Source organism: Carcharhinus amblyrhynchos, chromosome 6 (genome assembly GCF_965287045.1).
Source record: "Carcharhinus amblyrhynchos chromosome 6, sCarAmb.v2.hapA, whole genome shotgun sequence".
NCBI classification, from domain to species: Eukaryota; Metazoa; Chordata; class Chondrichthyes; order Carcharhiniformes; family Carcharhinidae; genus Carcharhinus; species Carcharhinus amblyrhynchos.
Window position 1 is genome coordinate 62,195,276 of NC_137329.1, and position 21,728 is coordinate 62,217,003.

The window sequence follows — 21,728 nt, forward strand, 5'->3', positions numbered from 1 at the left end:
TATCATTACAGTGACATAATTACATCGTGACCAGCTTGGAAAATAAATAAGAACATAAGAACTAGGAGCAGGAGTAGGCCATTTGGCCCCTCGAACCTGCTCTGCCATTCAGCAAGATTACGGCTGATCTTTTTGTGAACTCAGCTCCATTTACCCGCCTGCTCACCATAACTCAACTGATCAAAAATCTATCTTTGCCTTAAAAACATTCAATGTGGTAGTCTCAACTGCATCACTGGGCAGGGAATTCCACAGATTCACAACACTTTGGGTGAAGAAGTTTCTCCTCAACTCAAACTTAAGTCTCCTCACCCTTATTTTGAGGCCATGTCCTCTAGTTCTAGTTACACTTGCCACTGGAAATAACCTCCCTGCTTTTATTCCCTTCATAATCTTAAATGTTTCTATAAGATCTCCCCTCTTTCTACTAAACTCCAATGATTATAGTCCCAGTCTAATCAGTCCCCCCTCATTAGCCAACCCTCTCAACTCTGGAATCAACCTAGTAAAAATTCCAGGGCACACATCATCACAACATGTGAAAGGAGGTGAATAGCTCTAATACTAAAGACTGACTTAGGGACATAGTGAGAAAGAATCTTGGATCAGAAATTCAGCAAGTAAAATCAGTATGGGTAGAGTTTAGGAACACCAGGAGTAGGTTATAGACTCCTGAACATCTATATAGCAGAGCATTAAACAAGAAATTATCAGAGTTTGAAACAAAAAGTATGTAATAGTCATGGGAAACTTTAATCTTCATTTAGATGGGACCATCAAATGGGAAATGATAATCTGGTAGATGAGTTTGTAGCATGACTGTTTTCAGACTTGATGGCTGAATGGCCTCTTTCTGCACAGTAGGGTTTCTACTCTATCTCTTATAACCATTCTATTCCATTCTTTATATCCTGACCAATCATCTAACTTGCCATTCATCTTTGCAAAGTTGTATCCTATTTTCTGAAGCTTGATGCTTTCCTTAACTAACTTAGTTAGTTATGGATGGTGGGCTCTCCTCCATTGTAGCAATATCTTTCTAGAGCATTCTGAAATACCCCTTTAAATGTCTGCCACTGATTCTTTATTTTTCCATCCTCTCAGCCTAGTATTCTACTTGAAATCCAAGATGGCCCCAGACCGTGGATGGCATAGTGGTTACTGCCTCACAGTGTCAGGGCCCCGGGTACCATTCCCAGCTTGGGTCACTGCCTGTGTGGAGTTTGCACGTTCTCCCTGTGTCTGCATGGGTTTTCTCTGGGTGTCATGGAGTCATAGAGGTTTATAGCATGGAAACAGGCCCTTCAGTCCAATTTGTCCATGCCGCCCTTTTTTGTTTAAAATCCCAAAGCTAATTCCAATTGCCCACATTTGGCCCATATCCGTCTATCCCCATCGTACCCATGTAACTATCTAAGTGCTTTTTAAAAAATAAAATTGTGCACCCACCTCTATTACTACCTCTGGCAGCTTGTTCCAGACTCTCACCACCGTCTGTGAGAAAAAATTGCTCCTCTGGACACTTTTGTATTTCTACCTTCTCACCTTAAACCTATGCCCTCTAGTTTTAGAGTCCCCTAACTTTGGGAAAAGATATTGACTATCTACCTTGTCAATGCCCCTCATTAATTTATAGACCTCTATAAGGTCATCCCTCAGCCTCCTACGCTCCAGAGAAAAAAGTCCCAGTCTATTCAGCCTCTCCTCATAACTCAATCCATCAAGTCCCGGTAGCATCCCAGTAAATCTTTTCTGCACTCTTTCTAGTTCAATAATATTCTTTCTATAATAGGGTGACCAGAACTGCACACAGTATTCCAAGCGTGGCCTCACCAATGTCTTGTACAACCTCAACAAGACGTCCCAACTCCTGTATTCAATGTTCTGACCGATGAAACTAAGCATGCTTTCTTCACCACTCTGTCCACCTGTGACTCCATTTCAAGGAGCTATGAACATGTGCCCCTAGATCTCTTTGTTCTGTAACTCTCCCCAGCGCTCTACCATTAACTGAGTAAGTACTGCCCTGGTTCAATCTACCAAAATGCTTCACCTCACATTTGTCTAAATTAAACTCCATCTGCCATTCATCAGCCCACTGGCCCAATTGATCAAAATCCCGTTGCAATTGGAGATAACTTTCTTCACTGTCCACTATGCCACCAATCTCGATGTCATCTGAAATCTTACTAACCATGCCCTATATTCTCATCCAAATCGTTAATATAAATGCCAATAACAGTGGGGCCAGCACTGATCCCTGAGGCACTGGGTGCTCTGGTTTCCTCCCACAGTCCAAAGATGTGCGGGTTAGATGGATTGGCCATACTAAATTGTCCTTTAGTGTCAGGGGGACTAGCTAGAGTGAATGAGTAAAAGGGTTATAGGAATAGGCCCTGGTTGGGATTGTGGTCGGTACACTCAATGGGACGAATTGCCTCCTTCAACACTGTGGGATTCTGTGATTCTTGCCAGCTGTGTCCGGCATATCGTCTAATTCTACCTTTTACTCTTGTTCTATGACTGTAACATTACATTCTCCGTGCTCTCCTTTTCTTCTTCATGAACGGAATGCTTTGTCTGTATAGCGCATAAGAAACAATACTTTTCACTGTATACTAACACATGTGACAATAATAAATCAAATCAAATCAGTTCACTTCAGCTAGCTCAGCTTTCATGCCCACATGGTTGCCTTTATTCAAGTTTAAAATTCTAGTCTTAGACCCCATCTTTCTCTTTCAAACTAGGTGAAAAATTCATCATGTTGTGATCACTGCTAACTAGGAGTGCCTCTGATGTCATTAAATAATCCTATCACATTAGACAATGCCAAGTCTTGTATAACCTCCTCTCTGGTTGGCTGCAGAACATATTGCTCCTGGAAACTAGCTCAAAAACATTCTATGAACTATCCATCCAGTCTAATACTGATGATCTGATTTTTCCAATATATATGTAGACTGAAATCACCCTACAATCACTCTATCCCTTTATCTCATTCACACAATATTTCTTTTTGAATACTTTGTTGTATGTTATGGTTATTATTAGGGGCCTGTCAACCACTGCTACTAGTGACTTCTTTTTCCTACTCCTTATCTCCCCCAAATTGATTCCGCATCCTGATCTCCTGAACCAAAGACATCTCTAATTACTTCACCAATGCAATCCTTGATTAACAGTGCTCCCCCTCCACCTCCATCTTTACCCAGCTTCCAATTCTCTTCAAATTTGGCATTGAAACCTACAGGGTGCACAGCATGAAAGAGCAAACCACAATGGCAGCTTTACAGCGGGACGTTAGATTGAAAACAGATGGCATGATGTACAAAGAGCAGCCTCGAGTGTCATCCTGTAGGTGCCAGACTAAGGGAAGACTGGCCAATGTAAACACACATTCCCAAACTTCCATTTGGGGTTCCTAATGAAATGTGCTAGGAATTTGTGAAATTCATCTGTTACAGTGCCCAGTGAGAGAAGCTTTTGCTGATGTTATAAAACAGATTGAAAGCTATGGGAGACTCACAGTGAGTAGCGGGTTAATGTCCCCCAGACAGAATCCTGTCACCAGCACAGTGGCATTCTCTGGCAAACAGGAGCAGGGAAACTGTTTAACCGTACTGTTTCGGATGATCACATTTTCAGTCCAGTTTGAAGGACCAGTCCAACCACAACAATCCAGCTGAAAAAGTAAAAGGAATCAGTTGCAGAAAAATGTACAACCTCCTCAAATTTACAGGCAAGAAATATTTCCAATTCAGGGCTACTGGAACAACACAGCTGTAGGAGAGGAATTACAACGGAGTAACCAGGGAAAGGAGAGCCAGAGAGGTATTGTCAATGGACTGGTAATCCAGGGACGCGGGTTCCAATCCCACCATGGCAGATGGTAAAATTGGAAGTCTGTTGATGAGCATGAATCCATTATCCGTTGTAGAAAATCCCACCTGGTTCACAGATGTCCTTTAGGAAAGGAAATCTGTCGTCTTTACCTGGTCTAGCCTGAATTTGACTTCAGACTCACAGCAATGTGGTTGACCTTAAATGCCCCCTAAAGAAAGTCAAACAGGGATGGGCAATAAATGCTGGCCAATGAGTGACACCCACAAGCCATAACTGGAGAGAAGATAGAGCAACAAGTTAGAGTAACAACATGAGGAGAGAGACAGCAGTTCTCATAACAACATGGAGAGAGAGGAGTTAGAGTAACAACATGGAGAGAAAGAGGATTTAGAGAAACAACACGGAGAGAGAGAGAGAGAGGAGTTAGACTAACAACACTGAGACAGAGAGGAGTTAGAGTAACAACACCGAGACAGAGAGGAGTTAGAGTAACAACACCGAGACAGAGAGGAGTTAGAGTAACAACATGGAGAGAAAGAGGATTTAGAGAAACAACACGGAGAGAGAGAGAGAGGAGTTAGAGTAACAACACTGAGACAGAGAGGAGTTAGAGTAACAACACCGAGACAGAGAGGAGTTAGAGTAACAACACCGAGACAGAGAGGAGTTAGAGTAACAACATGGAGAGAAAGAGGATTTAGAGAAACAACACGGAGAGAGAGAGAGAGGAGTTAGAGTAACAACACTGAGACAGAGAGGAGTTAGAGTAACAACACCGAGACAGAGAGGAGTTAGAGTAACAACACCGAGACAGAGAGGAGTTAGAGTAACAACACCGAGACAGAGAGGAGTTAGAGTAACAACATGGAGAGAAAGAGGATTTAGAGAAACAACACGGAGAGAGAGAGAGAGGAGTTAGAGTAACAACACCGAGACAGAGAGGAGTTAGAGTAACAACACCAAGACAGAGAGGAGTTAGAGTAACAACACCGAGACAGAGAGGAGTTAGAGTAACAACATGGAGAGAAAGAGGATTTAGAGAAACAACACGGAGAGAGAGAGAGAGGAGTTAGAGTAACAACACCGAGACAGAGAGGAGTTAGAGTAACAACATGGAGAGAGAGGAGTTACAGTAACAACACAGAGAAAAAGAGAGGAGTTAGAGTAATAACACAGAGAGAGAAGAGTTAGAGTAACAACATGGAGAAAAAGAGAGGAGTTAGAGTAACGAGAGAGAGACGAGTTAGAGTAACATCACGGAGAGAGAGAGAGAGACGAGTTAGAGTAACAACACGGGGAGAGAGAGGTGTTAGAGTAATAACACCGAGAGAGAGGAGTTAGTGTAACAACACGGAGAGAGAGGAGTTAGAGGAACAACATAGAGAGAAAGAGGATTTAGAGTAAAAACACAGAGAGGGGAGTTAGAGCAACAACAGAGAGAGAGAGGGGAGTTGAGTGTCAACAAGGGGAGAGAGAGAGGGGAATTAGGGTAACAACATGGGGAAAAAGAGAAAGGAGTTAAAGTAACAACATGGGAAGAGATAGAGGAATTAAAGTAACAACATGGAGATAGATAGAAGAGTTAGGGTAACAACATAGAGAGAGATGGAGTTAGAGTGTCAACAAGGAGGGGAGAGAGAGAGAGAGAGAGAGAGGTATTGGCATAACAACACAGACAGAGAGAGGAGTTAGATTAGCAACACAGAGAGAGGAATTAGAGTAACAATACGGGGAAAGAGGGAGAGAGAGGAGCTAGAGTAACAAGATGGAGAGAGAGAGAGCAGTTAATAACAGCACAGAGAGAGAAAGAGGAGATAGATTCACAACATGGAGAGAAAGAGAGGAGTTAGAGAAACAAAACGGAAAAAGAGGGAAGTAAGAGTAACTACAAAGAGAGAGGGAGTGGGGAGTTAGAGTTACAACATGGAGAGAAAGAGGATTTAGAGAAACAACAAAGAGAGAGAGAGGAGTTAGAGTAACAACATGGAGAGAGGAGTTAGTAACAATGTGGAGAGAGAGGATGTTAGAGTAACAACACAGGGAGAGAGAGGGGAGTGTTAGATTAACAGCATGGAGAGAAAGGAGTTAGTAATAACACGAAGAGAGAAAAGAGTTAGAGTAACAACACAGAGAGAGACAGAGAGAGAGAGGAGTTAAGAGTAACAACAGGGAGAGAGAAAGGAGTTAGAATAACAACACGGAGAGAGGGGAGTTAGAGTAACAACATGGAGAGAAAGAGAGAGGAGTTAGAGTAACAATACAGAGAGAAAGAGGATTTAGAGTAAAAACATGGAGAGGGGAGTTAGAGCAACAACACGGAGAGAGAGAGGATTTAGAGTGTCAGCAAAAGGAGAGAGAGAGGTATTAGCATAACAACACAGAGAGACAGAGAGAGAGGAGTTAGATTAGCAACATGGAGAGAGAGAGGAGCTGAAGTAACAACATGGAGAGAGAGACAGAAAAGAGTTAGAATAACAACACGGGGAGAAAAAGAGGAGTTACAGTAACAACACGGAGAGAGAGAGAGACATAAGTTGGAGCAACAACACAGATAGAGAGGGGAGTTAGAGTAACAACACGGAGAGAGCTTGAGAGGAGTTACAGTAACAGCAGAGAGAGAGAAGAATTAGAGTAACAACAAGGAGAAAGAGAGAGAGAGAGTAACAACACAGGGAGAGGAGTTACAGTAGCAATGCAAGAGAGAGACAGGAGGTGGACTAACAACATGTGGAAAGAGAGAGAGGAGTGAGAGTAACAACATGGAGAGAGAGAGCAGTTAGAGTCATAACACAGAGAGAAAGGGGAGTAAGAATAACAACACAGGGAGAGAGTGGAGTTACAGCAACAACTTGGAGAGACAGAGATAGAGAGAGGAGATAGAGTAACAACAGAGAGGGAGAGAGAAGAATTAGGATAACAACATGGGGAAAAAGAGAAAGGAGTTAAAGTAACAACACGGGAAGAGAGAGAGGAGATAGAGTAACATCATGGAGAGAGAGAGGAGTTAGAGTAACAACATGGGGAGAGAGAGGAGTTAGAGTAACAACATGGGGAGAGAGAGGAGTTAGAGTAACAACATGGGGAGAGAGAGGTGTTTGAGTAACAACATGGGGAGAGAGAGGTGTTCGAGTAACAACACGGGGAGAGAGAGGAGTTAGAGTAACAACATGGGGAGAGAGAGGAGTTAGAGTAACAACATGGGGAGAGAGAGGTGTTTGAGTAACAACATGGGGAGAGAGAGGTGTTCGAGTAACAACACGGGGAGAGAGAGGAGTTAGAGTAACAACACGGGGAGAAAGAGAAAGGAGTTAAAGTAAGGACACAGAGAGAGAGTGGAGTTAGAGTAACAACATGGATAGAGAGAGAAGAGTTAGAATAACATGGAGAGAAAGAGAAGTTAGGGTAACAACATGGGGAGAAAGAGAAGGGTGTTAGAGTAACAACATGGAGAGAGAGAGAGTGAGTATTTAGAGTAATGAGGTTGGGTGTAGGGGACAGCTCGCTCTCAGTTACATGTCCAGCAGTATATGGGCATTGCATAATCTTTTCCCATTTCTATTTTATCATCTGCTTTCATTCCTTACTCACTTTCTCCTGGATGTATTCCCATGTTTTTCCAAAGCTGTTCTCTGTGTTTCCCAGTGGGTTGTAGTTGACGATGACTTGGTGAATAATGTCAGATATTTCTGCTTTAAGCTGTAAGAGGAAGTCGTCAGTTCAGGTCAAAAAATGGACTTAGATTTCTCCCGTCAGCTCCTGTACAACAGGAGAGTGAGCGAATTACTCTCAGTGACAACACTGACTCAAGCTGGTGTTATTCAACTTTAAAATAATCATCTCACTCCTCGGCATCTTGGACTGTGATGGATACACAGTTTAAAGTCCACGCTCGATGGTTATTATGTTATGTGTTTGAATTTCCAGGTACCGGCGTCCCTGACTGCTGGAAAATATCCCCTTCTGCCCATTTATTCACTTTCAGGCAGGATTTGTGAAGTGAAGTGTGGTAAGTGGAAAGGACAGCAATGCTGACTGGAAAGTTTGTGGGGAAACTGCACAGGTTAGATGCTGTCAGAGGAAGCTCACGTGAAGCATAAACACCAACCAAGACCTGTCGGGTCAAATGACTTGTGTGTGCAATGAAAGTGCTGGGAATTGCTTCAGCAGTTCAGACAGCATCTACGTGATGAAGAAAATATAACTTTATGGTGACCATTCATCAAAACTGAGACCTTAGTGACAACAACACTTCCCCTATCCCCACACAACATGGAGGGAACATCGCTTTCCCAAGAGGAACATCCTGCAAAGGCGCCTGGCCATTCACTGCTATGTTATATAGAAATGGTGGTTGTTGAGAGGACATTAATTGTCATTTGGAGGCTGGGTGTGTACCACCCAGTGAGGCAGAGGCAGGCCTCACTATCCTCACTGAAACACAGGCCTCACTGCCCACACAGGCCTCACTCGCTCCACTTTTTCATTAGCCCTCACAAAGTTAGAATCTTAGGTGGAAATCATAGAGAAAATACAGCTTTAAAAATCTTATGACACGTTGTGAATAAGTTCTTTACATTTCCTGAAAACATTCTTCTCTCAACTGGTCATTTATCCAACTTACTGTCTGTGTGATCTTACTGTTCTCAGAATGGCAACTGCTATCAAAATGAGGAATTCAGTCAACCCTTAGCTTCTTTTAGCTGCTAAATATGTCAGTGATTTAAAACAGTTCATCTTTCTTCTTGGACCATGTTCAGTAGTGAGCTGGAAATTGAGCCAGAGACACAGAAACCAACATTCCTCATCCTGAAAATTACTCAAGAACATGTGGCGCAAAGCTGGAGAAATAGCAAGACCTCACAATGAAATGCCTCCTATTCTACTCTGCTCCCTGTCAATGGGAAAGGGTGTGGAGAGGTCTGAACTCTGTGTGTGTGTGTGTGTGTGTGTGTGTGTGTGCGTGCGTGCATAGGGGGGATGGGGGTGGCGGGGGTTGGGGGAGGTGGGGCCCTGCACTGTGTATGCATGTGGAAGGGGGGGGTCTGCACTGTGTATTGGAGAGGGTGGCGGGGGGACTGTGTGTGTGTGTGTGTGTGTGTGTGTGTGTATGTGTGTGTGTGGGGTGGGGGGGGTGCTCTGCGCTGTGTGTGTGGAGGGCAGACTTCGCACTGTGTGTGTGTGTGTGTGTGTGTGTAGGGGGGAGGGGGCTCCACACTGTTTGTGTGTGAGGGGATGTGCATTATTCATGTGGGTGGGAGGTCCAAATGGTATGTGTGGGGGGTGGTGTGCACTGTGTGTGTGGGGGAGGAGGGTGTGCACTGTGGATGCGGATGGCATTGCGCACTGTGAGTGTGGGTGGTGGTGTGCAGTGTGTGTGTGGGTGGGAGGTCCGCACTGTGTGTGTGGGCGTGTTGCACAGTGTGTGTGTGGGTGGGGATGCGCACGGTCCATGTGGGGGGGTTTCCATACTGTGTCTGTGGGTGGGAGGTCCACACTGTGTGTGGGTGGGAGGTCCTCACTGTGTGTGTAGGGGAATGGGGGGAGTCCACACTGTGTGTGTAGGGGAATGGGGGGAGTCCACACTGTGTGTGTAGGGGAATGGGGGGAGTCCACACTGTGTGTGTAGGGGAATGGGGGGAGTCCACACTGTGTGTGTAGGGGAATGGGGGGAGTCCACACTGTGTGTGTAGGGGAATGGGGGGAGTCCACACTGTGTGTGTAGGGGAATGGGGGGAGTCCACACTGTGTGTGTAGGGGAATGGGGGGAGTCCACACTGTGTGTGTAGGGGAATGGGGGGAGTCCACACTGTGTGTGTAGGGGAATGGGGGGAGTCCACACTGTGTGTGTAGGGGAATGGGGGGAGTCCACACTGTGTGTGTAGGGGAATGGGGGGAGTCCACACTGTGTGTGTAGGGGAATGGGGGGAGTCCACACTGTGTGTGTAGGGGAATGGGGGGAGTCCACACTGTGTGTGTAGGGGAATGGGGGGAGTCCACACTGTGTGTGGAGGGCGAGGGGGGTCCATACTGTGTGTGTGGGGGGGTGGGGTGCTTACTGTACGTGTGGGTGGTGGTGCACAGTGTGTGTGTTGATGGGAGGTCTGCACCGTGGGTGTGGGTGGGAGGTCAGCACTGTGTGTTTGTGGGGAGGGTGCATACTCTGTGTTTGGGGGATTGGGAACTGTGTGTGTGTGAGGGGTGCGTACTCTGTGTGTGGGTGGGGATGCACACTGTGTGTATGGGTGGGTGGGAAGTCCACTCTGTGTGGGTGGGGGTGAATGCTGTGTGTGACGGGGGGAAGGTACAGTGGTTGGAGAGGGCGTGTTTGAGGAAACAGCAATGAGAAGTTGAAAATGTGGTGATGTTGGAGAGCGCAGTGAAAGGTGTGGATTGTAAAGAATGAGCTGGGGGTGAAGTGATGTGTAGAAGGGGTGATACAGTCAGAGCTTCCAAAGGGACGTGAGAGAAATCTTTCACAGAAGCAGTGATATGACTTAGGGAGCCGGCTCCATCAGGAGGGCAGTAGATAGAGGCCCAGAAGACAAGTCAATGTGTTTGCACGAGCTGGGCCAAGGGACACAGTGAAGCGGGCATCACTTGTGAGAGATGGGGTGGTGTTTGGCAAGGCCCAATATCACTGTACACTGTGACAGTGACACTGCATCGCTGATCCTCTACACAACACAGTAACAGGGGCATTGCTTTGTATTATACTGGATAGTTCCAGTATTAGTTGTATTTAAAATCTTTACTAGTTCTTCATGGTTTTCCAGGAATACATATTGGCCACAGTTTTCCCATCCGGCCCACCATGGGAATCATAGCAGGCAGGACATGGACTATGCAAAAGTCCGTTGACCTTGGACGGCATTTTCTCATCTTGGGGTGTGTGCAGCTGGAAAATTCCATCCATTAAATCTTCAAAGAGACTCTCAGGACAGCGATATCTTTGCATACTCTTTCTACCTGTTGTTGTGCCTGGCTATACTATGGGTTGCATTCTTCCAACTTAGCTTTGATACAAACATATTCGCCTGGAAGAGCTTTATTATTTTGCAAGTTTGAGTTAGCTCCATTAGCTTTTCTTCATTCTCAGCCATTTGCTTATTCTACACTGCCACCTGCTGTGGTTTGGACAATGTGCTGACATTTTCAAAAAGCTCAGTTTTTAAGCCTGCTTCTTGCCTCTCCTTTCTTCAGCACTGACGACTTCAACACTTCATTGTGCTGACATGGTCTGCGATCATTTTATGTTTTGCCTGAGTATGGATTCCTTCAGCCTGTGGTCCCCTGTCTCAGCTTGGGGTTTCATGTCTCTCTGGGTCTGGAGTCTCATGTCTCCTTGAGCCTGGGCTTCCATGTTTCCCTTGCCCTAGGATCTCCTTGTCCCTTTGCTGCTTCATTGGAGTTGTTGTACGCCTTCTTTAAAGATGTGAATCCTCCACAACATGGAATTTAAAATATTTGTCAAAGGCTTTTAATATCCCATTAAATGTGGTTGAGGATTCATCTACAGCATGTCTTGGATTATTTCATCTACAAGTGCACCAAATAAATACAAAAATGTATTAACTTGGGTGTCTTCTGGTTTCTTGCTTAATTCTGATGTACTCCTGTCATCCAAAATTTTCTTCTCCAAGATGCCCAATTTTGGGTCTGGTTTTGCCCTTTCTTAACCTAAACTGGTCTGGTTGTTTTAATTTATTATCCATGTATCTGTTTTATAACAGGTGAGTATCTCTTTAATTTTGCTTTTCTTCAAGATGACTCTGCAGCTGCTGTTTTTTATCTCTTTGATCATTCTGTACTTGTCGGCAGACAGCTGGTTCCTGCTGCTCTGACAGACCCACTTTCCTTCAATTTTCCCTCTGCAGGAGCCCTTCAGAAGAGCTTGTTTTTTAAGCCTGGGAATCAAATGGAAAGTAATTTTTAAACTCTGCCTGCCTTTTTAAAACTTTTTTTCATTCAGTTAAGCTCAGTGACTATGCTTAAAGATGTAAACTATGGATCTGTTGTTGCAGTTTTCTCCCAGCTGCACTGAGAATGTGCTGATCAGAATTGCTGCCAATTTTGTATTCGACTCACTCTTCTGTATTTGGCCCAATCCCTTGATTCTGCATTCGTGCAGGTTCTTCTTTCCATCTGCACAAATTATTCTTCTACATTTTAGCCCTTTTTTGTCTTTTTGGAATTCTGTTCAGCCTTTTATGATCTAGTTAGGTCCTTTGACTCTACATTACACCAGATCTGGCAAAGGATGTCCACATGCCCTGGTGGAGTCCTTCAGCTTCCACATTGCAATGGAGCTTCTTTTTGGGTGATCTCCAACTGTGTCTTTTGCAGATCAGCCTTTAGTTTCTTTAGTTTACCCAGCTTTGAGATCTTGGGATCCTTTTTCAGCCTGTCTGGGATTTCAGGTCCATGCTTCACTGCCACCATTTTGTCAGGTTCTTTAGTGTCTCTCTGAGAGATTTGAAGTTTGTATGGTTGAAAATAAACTATTTATTGGTAACAAGTCACTGTACACATCTCCAAAGTACAGTCCTGCATAGATATTGTCTCCACGCTGGCTCTTTCCAGACTCATCTACACAATGTACCATCTTGTGACTCACTATACCATACTGTGGACAATACTGTTTCCCCAGTCCCACAGTAACTCTTATTAATCCAAACACCTTTATACTACCCAGCTATAAAGATTATGAGATAAGCAATGAAATGTATCCCCCCTGCCTCCTCTCCACCCCCCCATGCTGCATTGGAATGACAGTATAATGGACTTTCATTCCATTAACTGGCGTTTAATCTCTGCATGTCCACAATCACTGGATGTTTAAATTGTTGACCTTTATATGAAAGGTTGACACATTGTATAACCTTCCACCTGTACGTTAAAGCTAATAGACTCAATGTTCAAATGGAAGGAAGCAGAATTCAATGAGTATGGAGTAATTCCAAAGCATCATCACTGTTCCGGAACTTTCTCACAAACTTGGAGCTTCTGTAGCATTAGTACAGCCATTCTCCAGGATGACTCAACAAGAAGAACAATGAGAATGAAACAAGAGAATGACTCACCTCGTCTCTCTGAAAGTAGATCAGCAGCCCGGCTGTAATTTGTGCGACCAGGATTAGCAGTAAACAGGTGAAATACTGCAAGACAAGACAACTCTATTTGGATCACATCCTTCAGCAGATGGTGTCATAGTCAATCAACATTCATTCTGGAGGAGAGGAGAGAAGAGCGTGTGTGCACACGCCCTCGTGTCTGCGCACCCTCCTTTGTTTATTTTGTTCCATTATAGGATGTGGGCATCGCTGGCTAGGTCAGCATTTATTACCCATCCTATATTGCCCTTGAGAAGGTGATGGTGAGCTGCCACCTTCTAATGCCACAGTCCCTGAGGTTAGGTACAGCCACAGCACTGTTAGGGAGAGAATTTCAGGCTTTTGACTCAGCAACAGTGAAGGGACAACGATATGTTTCCAAATCAGGATGGCGAGTGGCTTGGAGAGAAACCTCCAGGTGATGATGTTCCCATTTATCTGCTGTCCTTCTAGGTGGAAGTGGTCATGGGTTTATAGGTACTGTCTCAGGATCTTTGTGAATTGCTGCAGTGCATCTTGTAGATAGTACACACTGCTACTACTGAGCATCAGTGGTGGAGAGAGCTGATGTTTGTAGATATGGTGCCAATCAAGCGGGCTGCTTTGTCCTAGATGGTATCGAGCTGCTTGAATGTTGTTGGAGCTGCACCCATCCTGACTTGTGCCCTATAGGTGGTGGACAGGCTTTGGTCAGGAGGTGAATTACTCAGTGCAGGATTCCTAGCCTCTGACTTGCTCTGGTAGCCACAGTATTTATATGACTCGTCCAGTTCAGTTTCTGGTCAATAGTAAACCCCAGGATGTTGTTGATAGTGGGGGATTTAGTGATGGTAATGCCATTGAATGTCAAGGGGTGATGGTTAGACCCTTTCTTGTTGGAGATGGTCATTGCCTGGCACTTGTAGCATGAATGTTATGTACCACTTGTCAGCCCAAGCCTGGATATTATCAAGGTCTTGCTGCATTTGGATATCATAGAGCTCCTACAGAGCAGAAGGAGGCCATTCTGTCCACACTCTTACTGAGGCCCTCTACCCCACCCTATCCCCATTACCCCACACATTTATCATGGTCAATCTACCTAACAGTCACACAAGGCTATGGACTGCTTCAGTATCTGAGGAGTGGCGAATGGTGCTGAACACTGTGCAATCATCACTGAACATCCTTACTTCTGACCTTATGATAGAAGGATGAAGCAGCTGAAGATAGTTGGGCCTAGGGCATTCCCCTGAGGAGCTCCTGTAGAGATGTCCTGAGACAGAGATGACTGACCACCAATCACTGCACCATTTTCCTCTGTGTCAGATTTGACTCCAACCAGTAGACAGCTTTCCCCCGAATCCCATTGATTCCAGTTTGGCTAGGGGTCTTTGATGCCACACTCCATCAAATGTGGCCTTAATATCAAGGGCTGTCACTCTCACCACACCTCTGGAATTCAACTCCTTTGTTTGAATGAAGGTTGTAATGAGGACAGTAGCTGAGTGCCGGTTTATTGCAGCACAATGGCAAGTGCTGCTGCCTCACAGCGCCAGAGACCTGGTTCGATTCCCGATTTGGGTCACTGTTTGTGTGGAGTCTGCACGTTCTCCCCGAATCTGTGAGGTTTTCTCCGGGTGTTTCAGTTTCCTCCATTGTCTGAATGACGTGCTGCTTAGGTGCATTGGCCATGCTAAATTCTCCCTCAGTGTACCCGCCTAATAATTTCAGTAACTTCATTGCAGTGTAATGTAAGCCTACTTCGACACTAATAAAATAAACTTAAAGTGCTGCTTGACAGCACTATTGATGTCCCCTTCCATCAGTTTACTGACGATCGAGAGTTGACTGAGCGGTAATTGGCCGGGTTGGATTTGTCCTGATTTTTGTGTACAGGACATACCTGGGCAATTTTCCACAGTTGTTGGGTAGATGCCAGTGTTGTAACTGTACTGGAAGAGCTTGGCTAGGGGAGCAGCAAGTTCTGGAGCACAAGTCTTCAGTACATTTGCTGGAATGTTATCAGGGCCCATTGCCTTTACAGTAGCCAGCATCTCCAACCATTTCTTGATATCACGTGGAGTGAATCAAATTGGCTGGAGACTGGCATGTGTGATGCTGGCGACCTCTGGAGGAGATTTTGTATTTGTATTTGTGTACATGCATATGTGTGTCTACTCATGTGCTTGTGTGCGCGCTTGTGCGTGTATGAGAGCTTGTGTGCACATTTGAGTTTGCGTGCATCCATGTGTGTTTCTGTGTCTGTCTGTGCCCATGTATACATGCATCTGAGCTTGTGTGCACTTATGTAAGCTTGTGCATTGTCTGTGTACACATGTATCTTTGTGCATGCAGGTGTGTGCAAGTGTTTGTGTTCACGTGGACATACATGTGTCTCGAGTTCACATATGTTCATGCATCTCTTGTGTTTGCTCTGAAGTCCATGTGTTTCCTCGTATGAGCTCATGTGCTTGCTCGGGTCTGCACTCATGTGGCATGTGTATGTTAACTTACGTGCACTCATATAAAGGACTGTGTCCACTTGTGTGTTCTCCTATATATGAAGCTATGTTTATATGGACGTTTGTGTGTGCACTATTGTTTGTGTGTGCATTATTGTTTGTGTGTGTTCATGTATATTTACACTTGTGTGTAAATGTGTGCACAGGTATATGTGCTTGTTTGTGTCTGCGTGTCTGCATTCCTGCGCATGTATACATGGGTGTGAGTGTGTGCACATACATGCACAAGTATGTGTATGTGTAGTTATGTGGCTGTATGTGTACACACATGCGTGCATGTGCATGGCTGTGTGTGCCTATTACTGCATATGTGTGTGTATGTTTGTGTGTCCTTTTTTTTATTTATTAGTGTCACAAGTAGGCTTACATTAATGCTGCAATGAAGTTACTGTGAAAATCACCTCATTGCCACACTCCAGCACCTGTTCGGATACACTGAGGGCCAATTTAGCACAGCCAATACACCTAACCAGCATGTCTTTTGGACTGAGGGAGGAAACTAGGACACCTGGAAGAAACCCACGCAGACACAGGGAGAAGGTGCAAATTCCGCACAGACGTGACCCAAGCCAGGAACCGAACCTGGGTCCCTGGCACTGTGAGGCAGCAGTGCTACCCACTGTACCACAGTACCACGTCATGGCAGAGCAGTGGTGGAAATTCAGCTGGTGCCACCTGACAGCATGTGGATATGTCCTGTTGCTCTGGGTATGGGGACGATCAGAATTGGGGATGGTAGCTTGGTTTCCTTTCAGCTGGAAAGGTTTCAGCTGGGGTTACTGAAGAGAAGGAGGATTATAGAAGAACTTTAACTCCTGTGTGCTCCTAGTAAATCAGCATTGTGTTTGCTTCACTGAGACATGGCTGCCCCGAGGTGTAGCTCCCATAAACAAATTGCTGATGTAGCGGCACAGATTCTGTCTCAGGTTTGCCAGCCTTTGTTCCTGTGTGTATGATGTTGAGCTCATTCAGAAGAAAGAGTTTAAAGTATGTATTAGACATCATTCCATAACAAGAGAGTCAGAACATTTGTTACAACTACTTTGAACCAGTGACTCTTGTAATGTGCTCCGATGCTCACTTTTTTTATTCTTTCACAGGATGTGGGTGTTGCTGGCTGGATCAGCATTTGTTGCCTTGAGGTGGCAGTGAACTGCCTTCTTGAATCGCTGCAGTCCTAGTGGTGTAGGTACACCCATAGTGCTGTTAGAGAGGGGTTTCCAGCATTTTGATTCAGTCACAGTAAAGAAGCAGTGATATAATTCCAAGTCAGAATGGTGAGTAGTTTGGAGGGGAACCTCCAGGTGGTGGTGTTCCCAAGTATCTGCTGCTCTTCTCTTTATAAATGGTAACAGTCATGGATTTGGAAAGTGCTGCCTAAGGAACCTTGGCAAGTTTCCGCAAAAAACTTGTAGATGGTACACATGGCTGTTATTGTTCGTTAATGGTGGAGGGAGTGAATGCTTTGAACAGTTTCTCCAGTATTGTTGAAGCTACACCCACCCAGACAAGTGGAAAACATCCCCTCACACTTACTGATTTAATAAAGTAAAGATTTTGGGTGCCATATGTTGATCACTCCATATTAGTATTTAATAAATCCATATCCTAGATTTTCAAACCAGACTCACCAATCCCAAGAGGCATTTGATCTCATTAACAGCGCCAAGGCAGCCGAGAAATCCCATCAGCATGGTGACAGAACCAACTCCCAGCAGGATGTACGATCCAATTTTTAATGCTGAAGATGAGGACTCTGCAGGAAGGGAATCAAGGATTGAACAAGAGCGGACAATAGCGTGGACCCATAAAGCATGATTCACTGAGCCTCAACTACCCGGACATTCTCTCTTCCACCTTCTTCCATCGAGAAAAGGTCTGAGGTCACATACCAACCAAGAACTCAAGACTCAAGAACAGCTTCTTCCCTGCTTCCATCAGACTTTTGAATGGCCCTATCTGACATTAACTTGATCTTTCTCAACACCCTAGCTATGTCTGTAACACTACATTCTGCATTCTGTCCTTTCCTTATCTATGTATTGTGTGCTTTGTTAGAATGTAACCAGTGATAACATTGGATCTGTTGTAATCTGACCAATGATAATAAGCTGCAAAAGTCAGCTGACCCAGTAAACCATGTAACCAATGACAGAACATGATGATAAGCTGACTGAATATAAATTAGAACATGTTGGGATAGTGGGGAACTTGAAATGGCCCAGGGTGAGCCCTCAAGTTTGGAGTAATGAAGTTCTTTGTTAAACCTTTTCTTCGATTTATAAGTTGGAGTAAGTTTGGCTATTTCTAATTGTCTACACTGGAAGAATTCTTTCTGGATCAACATTCATAGCAGAGGAAAACCATTCGTAACTTGGTGTTTGTTTTTGAAGAGATGCTACAACCATGACAGAAGGTAGAAGTAAACTGGTGGGATCTCATTGCCCCCGCTGTCTTTTCAGATGCTGAATTATATTGGCAATGGAAGGAAGAGGTGGAAATGTGGACCTTTGTCACCACAATACTGAAAAAAAAGGTATGGCACTAGCCTAGTTGTTTCCAATTAGGAGCAAGCTAAGAAGTATTTTCTGATTGGACAGCAGATGCCCTAAATAAAAAAGAAGGGCTTCAACTCCTGCTACAATACTTAGATAAGTTTGACCAGAAAGATGAGTTCTTGCAGAATTACGAAGGATCGGCGATGTTTGACAGGATTAGGAGAGAAGGCACCAGTCCATGGAAGAGTATATCATGGATTCTGATAGGGACCATAACAGGCTAATGAAATTTAATTTGGAGATTCCAGATACAGTATTGGCTTTTAAATTGTTGGATTGTGCATGTCTGTCACAAATGGATACTCTTTCAGTAATGACTGCAATACAATTAAAGGAACAGATCAAATGACAGCATCATTAAAAAAGTTTTTTGGGAAATAATCATTTTCTGCCACCTTGTTCAATACAGACCAGAATACCATGGCGCCCAGAGCAGAGGAGTCAACAGTGACTCAGCCGCAATCCAGACCAAATAGTACACGAAGGCCCTTAAACAGAGACAGTTACATTAATAACAGGACTAGTGTTGAAACCAGGTATAGCCAATTTGATAATGGGAAAAGAAAATATACATGGGAAACTGATAAAAGATGTTTAAATCAAAGAAATGCTAAAGGGATTGCAAATCACTGTTTCCAATGTGATTTCCCCAGACCACTACATTGTAAACTGCCCAAAAGAAAGAAATCATGTCTTTGTAACTACATGTGACACAGAATATGTAAAAACCCACAGTGACCAGGATAAGGAGCAGGTGTTGGCAGCAGAAAAATTGAGTCCTATAATGAGTGTCCTGATGATAAGACTCTTTCCACTGTGTTATTTTAGATAGTGGATGTATGTCCACTGTCTGCAACCAAGATTGGCTAAATTGTTATTTAGGGTGGTCTTGATAATAAAGACCAAAAGAAAGTGGAAGTACATGATATCTCCACCTGCTTTAGATTTGGAAACAGCAACACTTTAACGTCTTCTAAAAGGGTGATACTTCCCTGTAGGATTGCAGGAACTAGCTTATTTTTAAGTACATAAGAAGTTTCCAATGATATACTTTTGTTGTTAAGCAGGTCTGCAATGAAGCGATGCAAATGGCCATCGATTTGACACTGGATAAAGCTGTGGCGTTTGGGAAAACTGTGGACCTACATTTTACAAGATCTGGCTACTATTGTCTTCGTTTAAGCAAACCAAAATAATCAGACCAAAGGATTCATGACACATTAGTGTCCCTAACATGATGATGGGTACAAAGAAGATTATTCTGAAACTCCATAAACAGTTTGCTTATCCAGCACCACACAGACTGGGAGCACTGCTGCAGGATGCAGATGTGCTGGACAAACGTTATAATGATCTCATAGAGCAAATATCAACCCAGTGTGAAATTTGCATAAAATATAGGACACCCCCACATCCAGTCGTAAGTCTACCACTAGCACGAGATTTCAATGTTGTAGTGGCGATGGATCTAAAGATATGGGACAAGGGCAAAGGCGTCTATCTATTGCACTTTGTGGACATGGCCACCCAGTTTAGCATATCCAGAGTGACTTACAGCAAAAATAAAAAGACCATTATAAATTATGACCCACTGGATTGGAACAGGATTGAGGGCACTGTCTAAATTTTTGACAATAGGGATATACAAATGATGGGTTTCAAGATGTGTGTGAAAATTTAAATATTGTGATAATGCACACTGCAGCACAGAGCCCATTCAGCAATGACCTCTGTGAAAGGAATCACACAGTTATAGAATTGATTTGATTTTTTATTGTCACATGTATTAACATACAGTGTAAAGTATTGTTTCTTGCGCACTATACAAAGCACACTATTCATAAGAAGGAAATGAGACAGTGCAGAATGTAGTGTTATAGTCATAGCTAGGATGTAGAGAAAGATCAACTTAATGCAAGGTAATTCCATTCAAAAATCTGACAGCAGCAGGGAAGAAGCTGTTCTTGAGTCAGTTGGTAGGTGACCTCAGACTGTTGTGTCTTTTTCCCGAAAGAAAAAGGTAGAAGAGAGAATGGTCAGGGTGTGCGGGGTCCTTAATTATGCTGGCTGCTTTGCTGAGGCAGCAGGAAGTATAGACAGAATCAATGAATGGGAAGCTGGTTTGCATGATGGATTGGGCTATATTCATGATCTTTTGTAGTTTCTTGCGGTCTTGGGCAAAGCAGGAGCCATACCAAGCTGTGATTCAACTATGGTGCATCTGTAAAAGTGATGAGTCGCAGATGACATGCCAAATTTCCTTAGTCTTCTGAGAAAGTAGAGGCATTGGTGGGCTTTCTTGGGCACCTAAAAAGTTGAAGCTCTTGATCCTTTCTACTTCATTCCCATTGATGTCGACAGAGGCATGTTCTCCTTTACGCTTTCTGAAATCTTTCATTTTGTTGACATTGAGGGAGAGATTATTGTTTCCACACCAATTCACCAGATTCTCTGTCTCATTCTGTACTCTGTCTTGTCATTGTTTGAGACCTGACCCACTACGGTGGTGTCATCAGCAAACTTGAAAATCGAATTGTAGGGGAATTTGGCCCCACAGTCATAGGTGTATAAGTATAGTAGGGAGCTGAGAACAAAGCCTTGTAGGGGACCGGTGTTGAGGATGATTATGGAAGGAGGTGTTGTTGCCTATCCTTATTGATTGTGGTCTGTGAGTTAGGAAGTTCAGGATCCAGTCAGAGAGAGGAGCCGAGGCCCAGGCCACAGAGTTTGGAGATGAGTTTTGAGGGAATAATAGTGTTGAAGACTGAGCTGTAGTCAATAAATAGGAGTCTGACATAGGTGTCCTTGTTATCTAGGTGTTCCAGGATTGAGCGCGGGGCCAGGGAGATGGCGTCTGCTGTAGACCTGTTGCAGTGGTAGACAAACTGTAGTGGATCCAAGTAGTCCGGGAGGCTGGAATTGACTCGTGCCATGACTAACCTTTCGAAGCATTTCATAATGATGAATGTTCAGAGCCACTGGCCGATAGTCATTAAGGCACGCTGCTTAGTTTTTCTTAGGTATCAGGATGATATTCATCTTCTTGAAGCAGATAGGGACCTCAGATGACATGTTGCATAAAATTTTGGTGGATCAACCAGGCTGCATTAGCATGGTAAGAAGTCTCACAACACCAGGTTAAAGTCCAACAGGTTTATTTGGTAGCACAAGCTACAAACTTTCAGAGTGCTGCTCCCTTATCAGATGAGTGGGAGTTCTGTTCACAAACAGAGCATATAAAGACACAAACTCAATTTACAAAATAATGGTTGGAATGCGAATCTTTACAGGTAATCAAGTCTTAAAGGTACAGACGATGTGAGTGGAGAGAGGGTTAAACACAGGTTAAAGAGATGTGTGTTGTCTCCAGACAAGACAGTTAGTGAGATTTTGCAAGCCCAGGCAAGTCGTGAGGTAGACCTGGCTGGAGATATTACACATCTCTTTAATCTCTGCTTAACCCTCTCTCCACTCACATCGTCTGTACCTTTGAGACTTGATTACCTGTAACGACTCGCATTCCAACCATTATTTTGTAAATTGAGTTTGTGTCTTTACATGCCCTGTTTGTGAACAGAACTCTCATTCACCTGATGAAGGAGCAGCACTCTAAAAGCTTGTGGCTTGTGCTATCAAACTTTAACCTGGTGTTGTGAGACTTCTTACTGTGCTTACCCCAGTCCAACTCTGGCCTCTCCACATCATGAATT

The 21,728-nt window shown here is 44.0% G+C and overlaps 1 protein-coding gene across 1 annotated transcript in view; it reads right to left on the reverse strand.

The window, feature by feature from the left end:
• cd82b (CD82 molecule b) overlaps positions 1 to 21,728 on the reverse strand; it is a 63,034-nt gene that overhangs the window by 3,543 nt on the left and 37,763 nt on the right. The window contains exons 4-7 of the mRNA XM_080190539.1: positions 17,092 to 17,216; positions 12,927 to 13,001; positions 7,435 to 7,542; positions 3,530 to 3,685 (exon numbers count right to left, since the gene is read on the reverse strand). Of these exons, the coding sequence (XP_080046665.1) occupies positions 3,530 to 3,685; positions 7,435 to 7,542; positions 12,927 to 13,001; positions 17,092 to 17,216 (464 nt within the window). The remainder of the gene's footprint in view (positions 1 to 3,529; positions 3,686 to 7,434; positions 7,543 to 12,926; positions 13,002 to 17,091; positions 17,217 to 21,728) is intronic.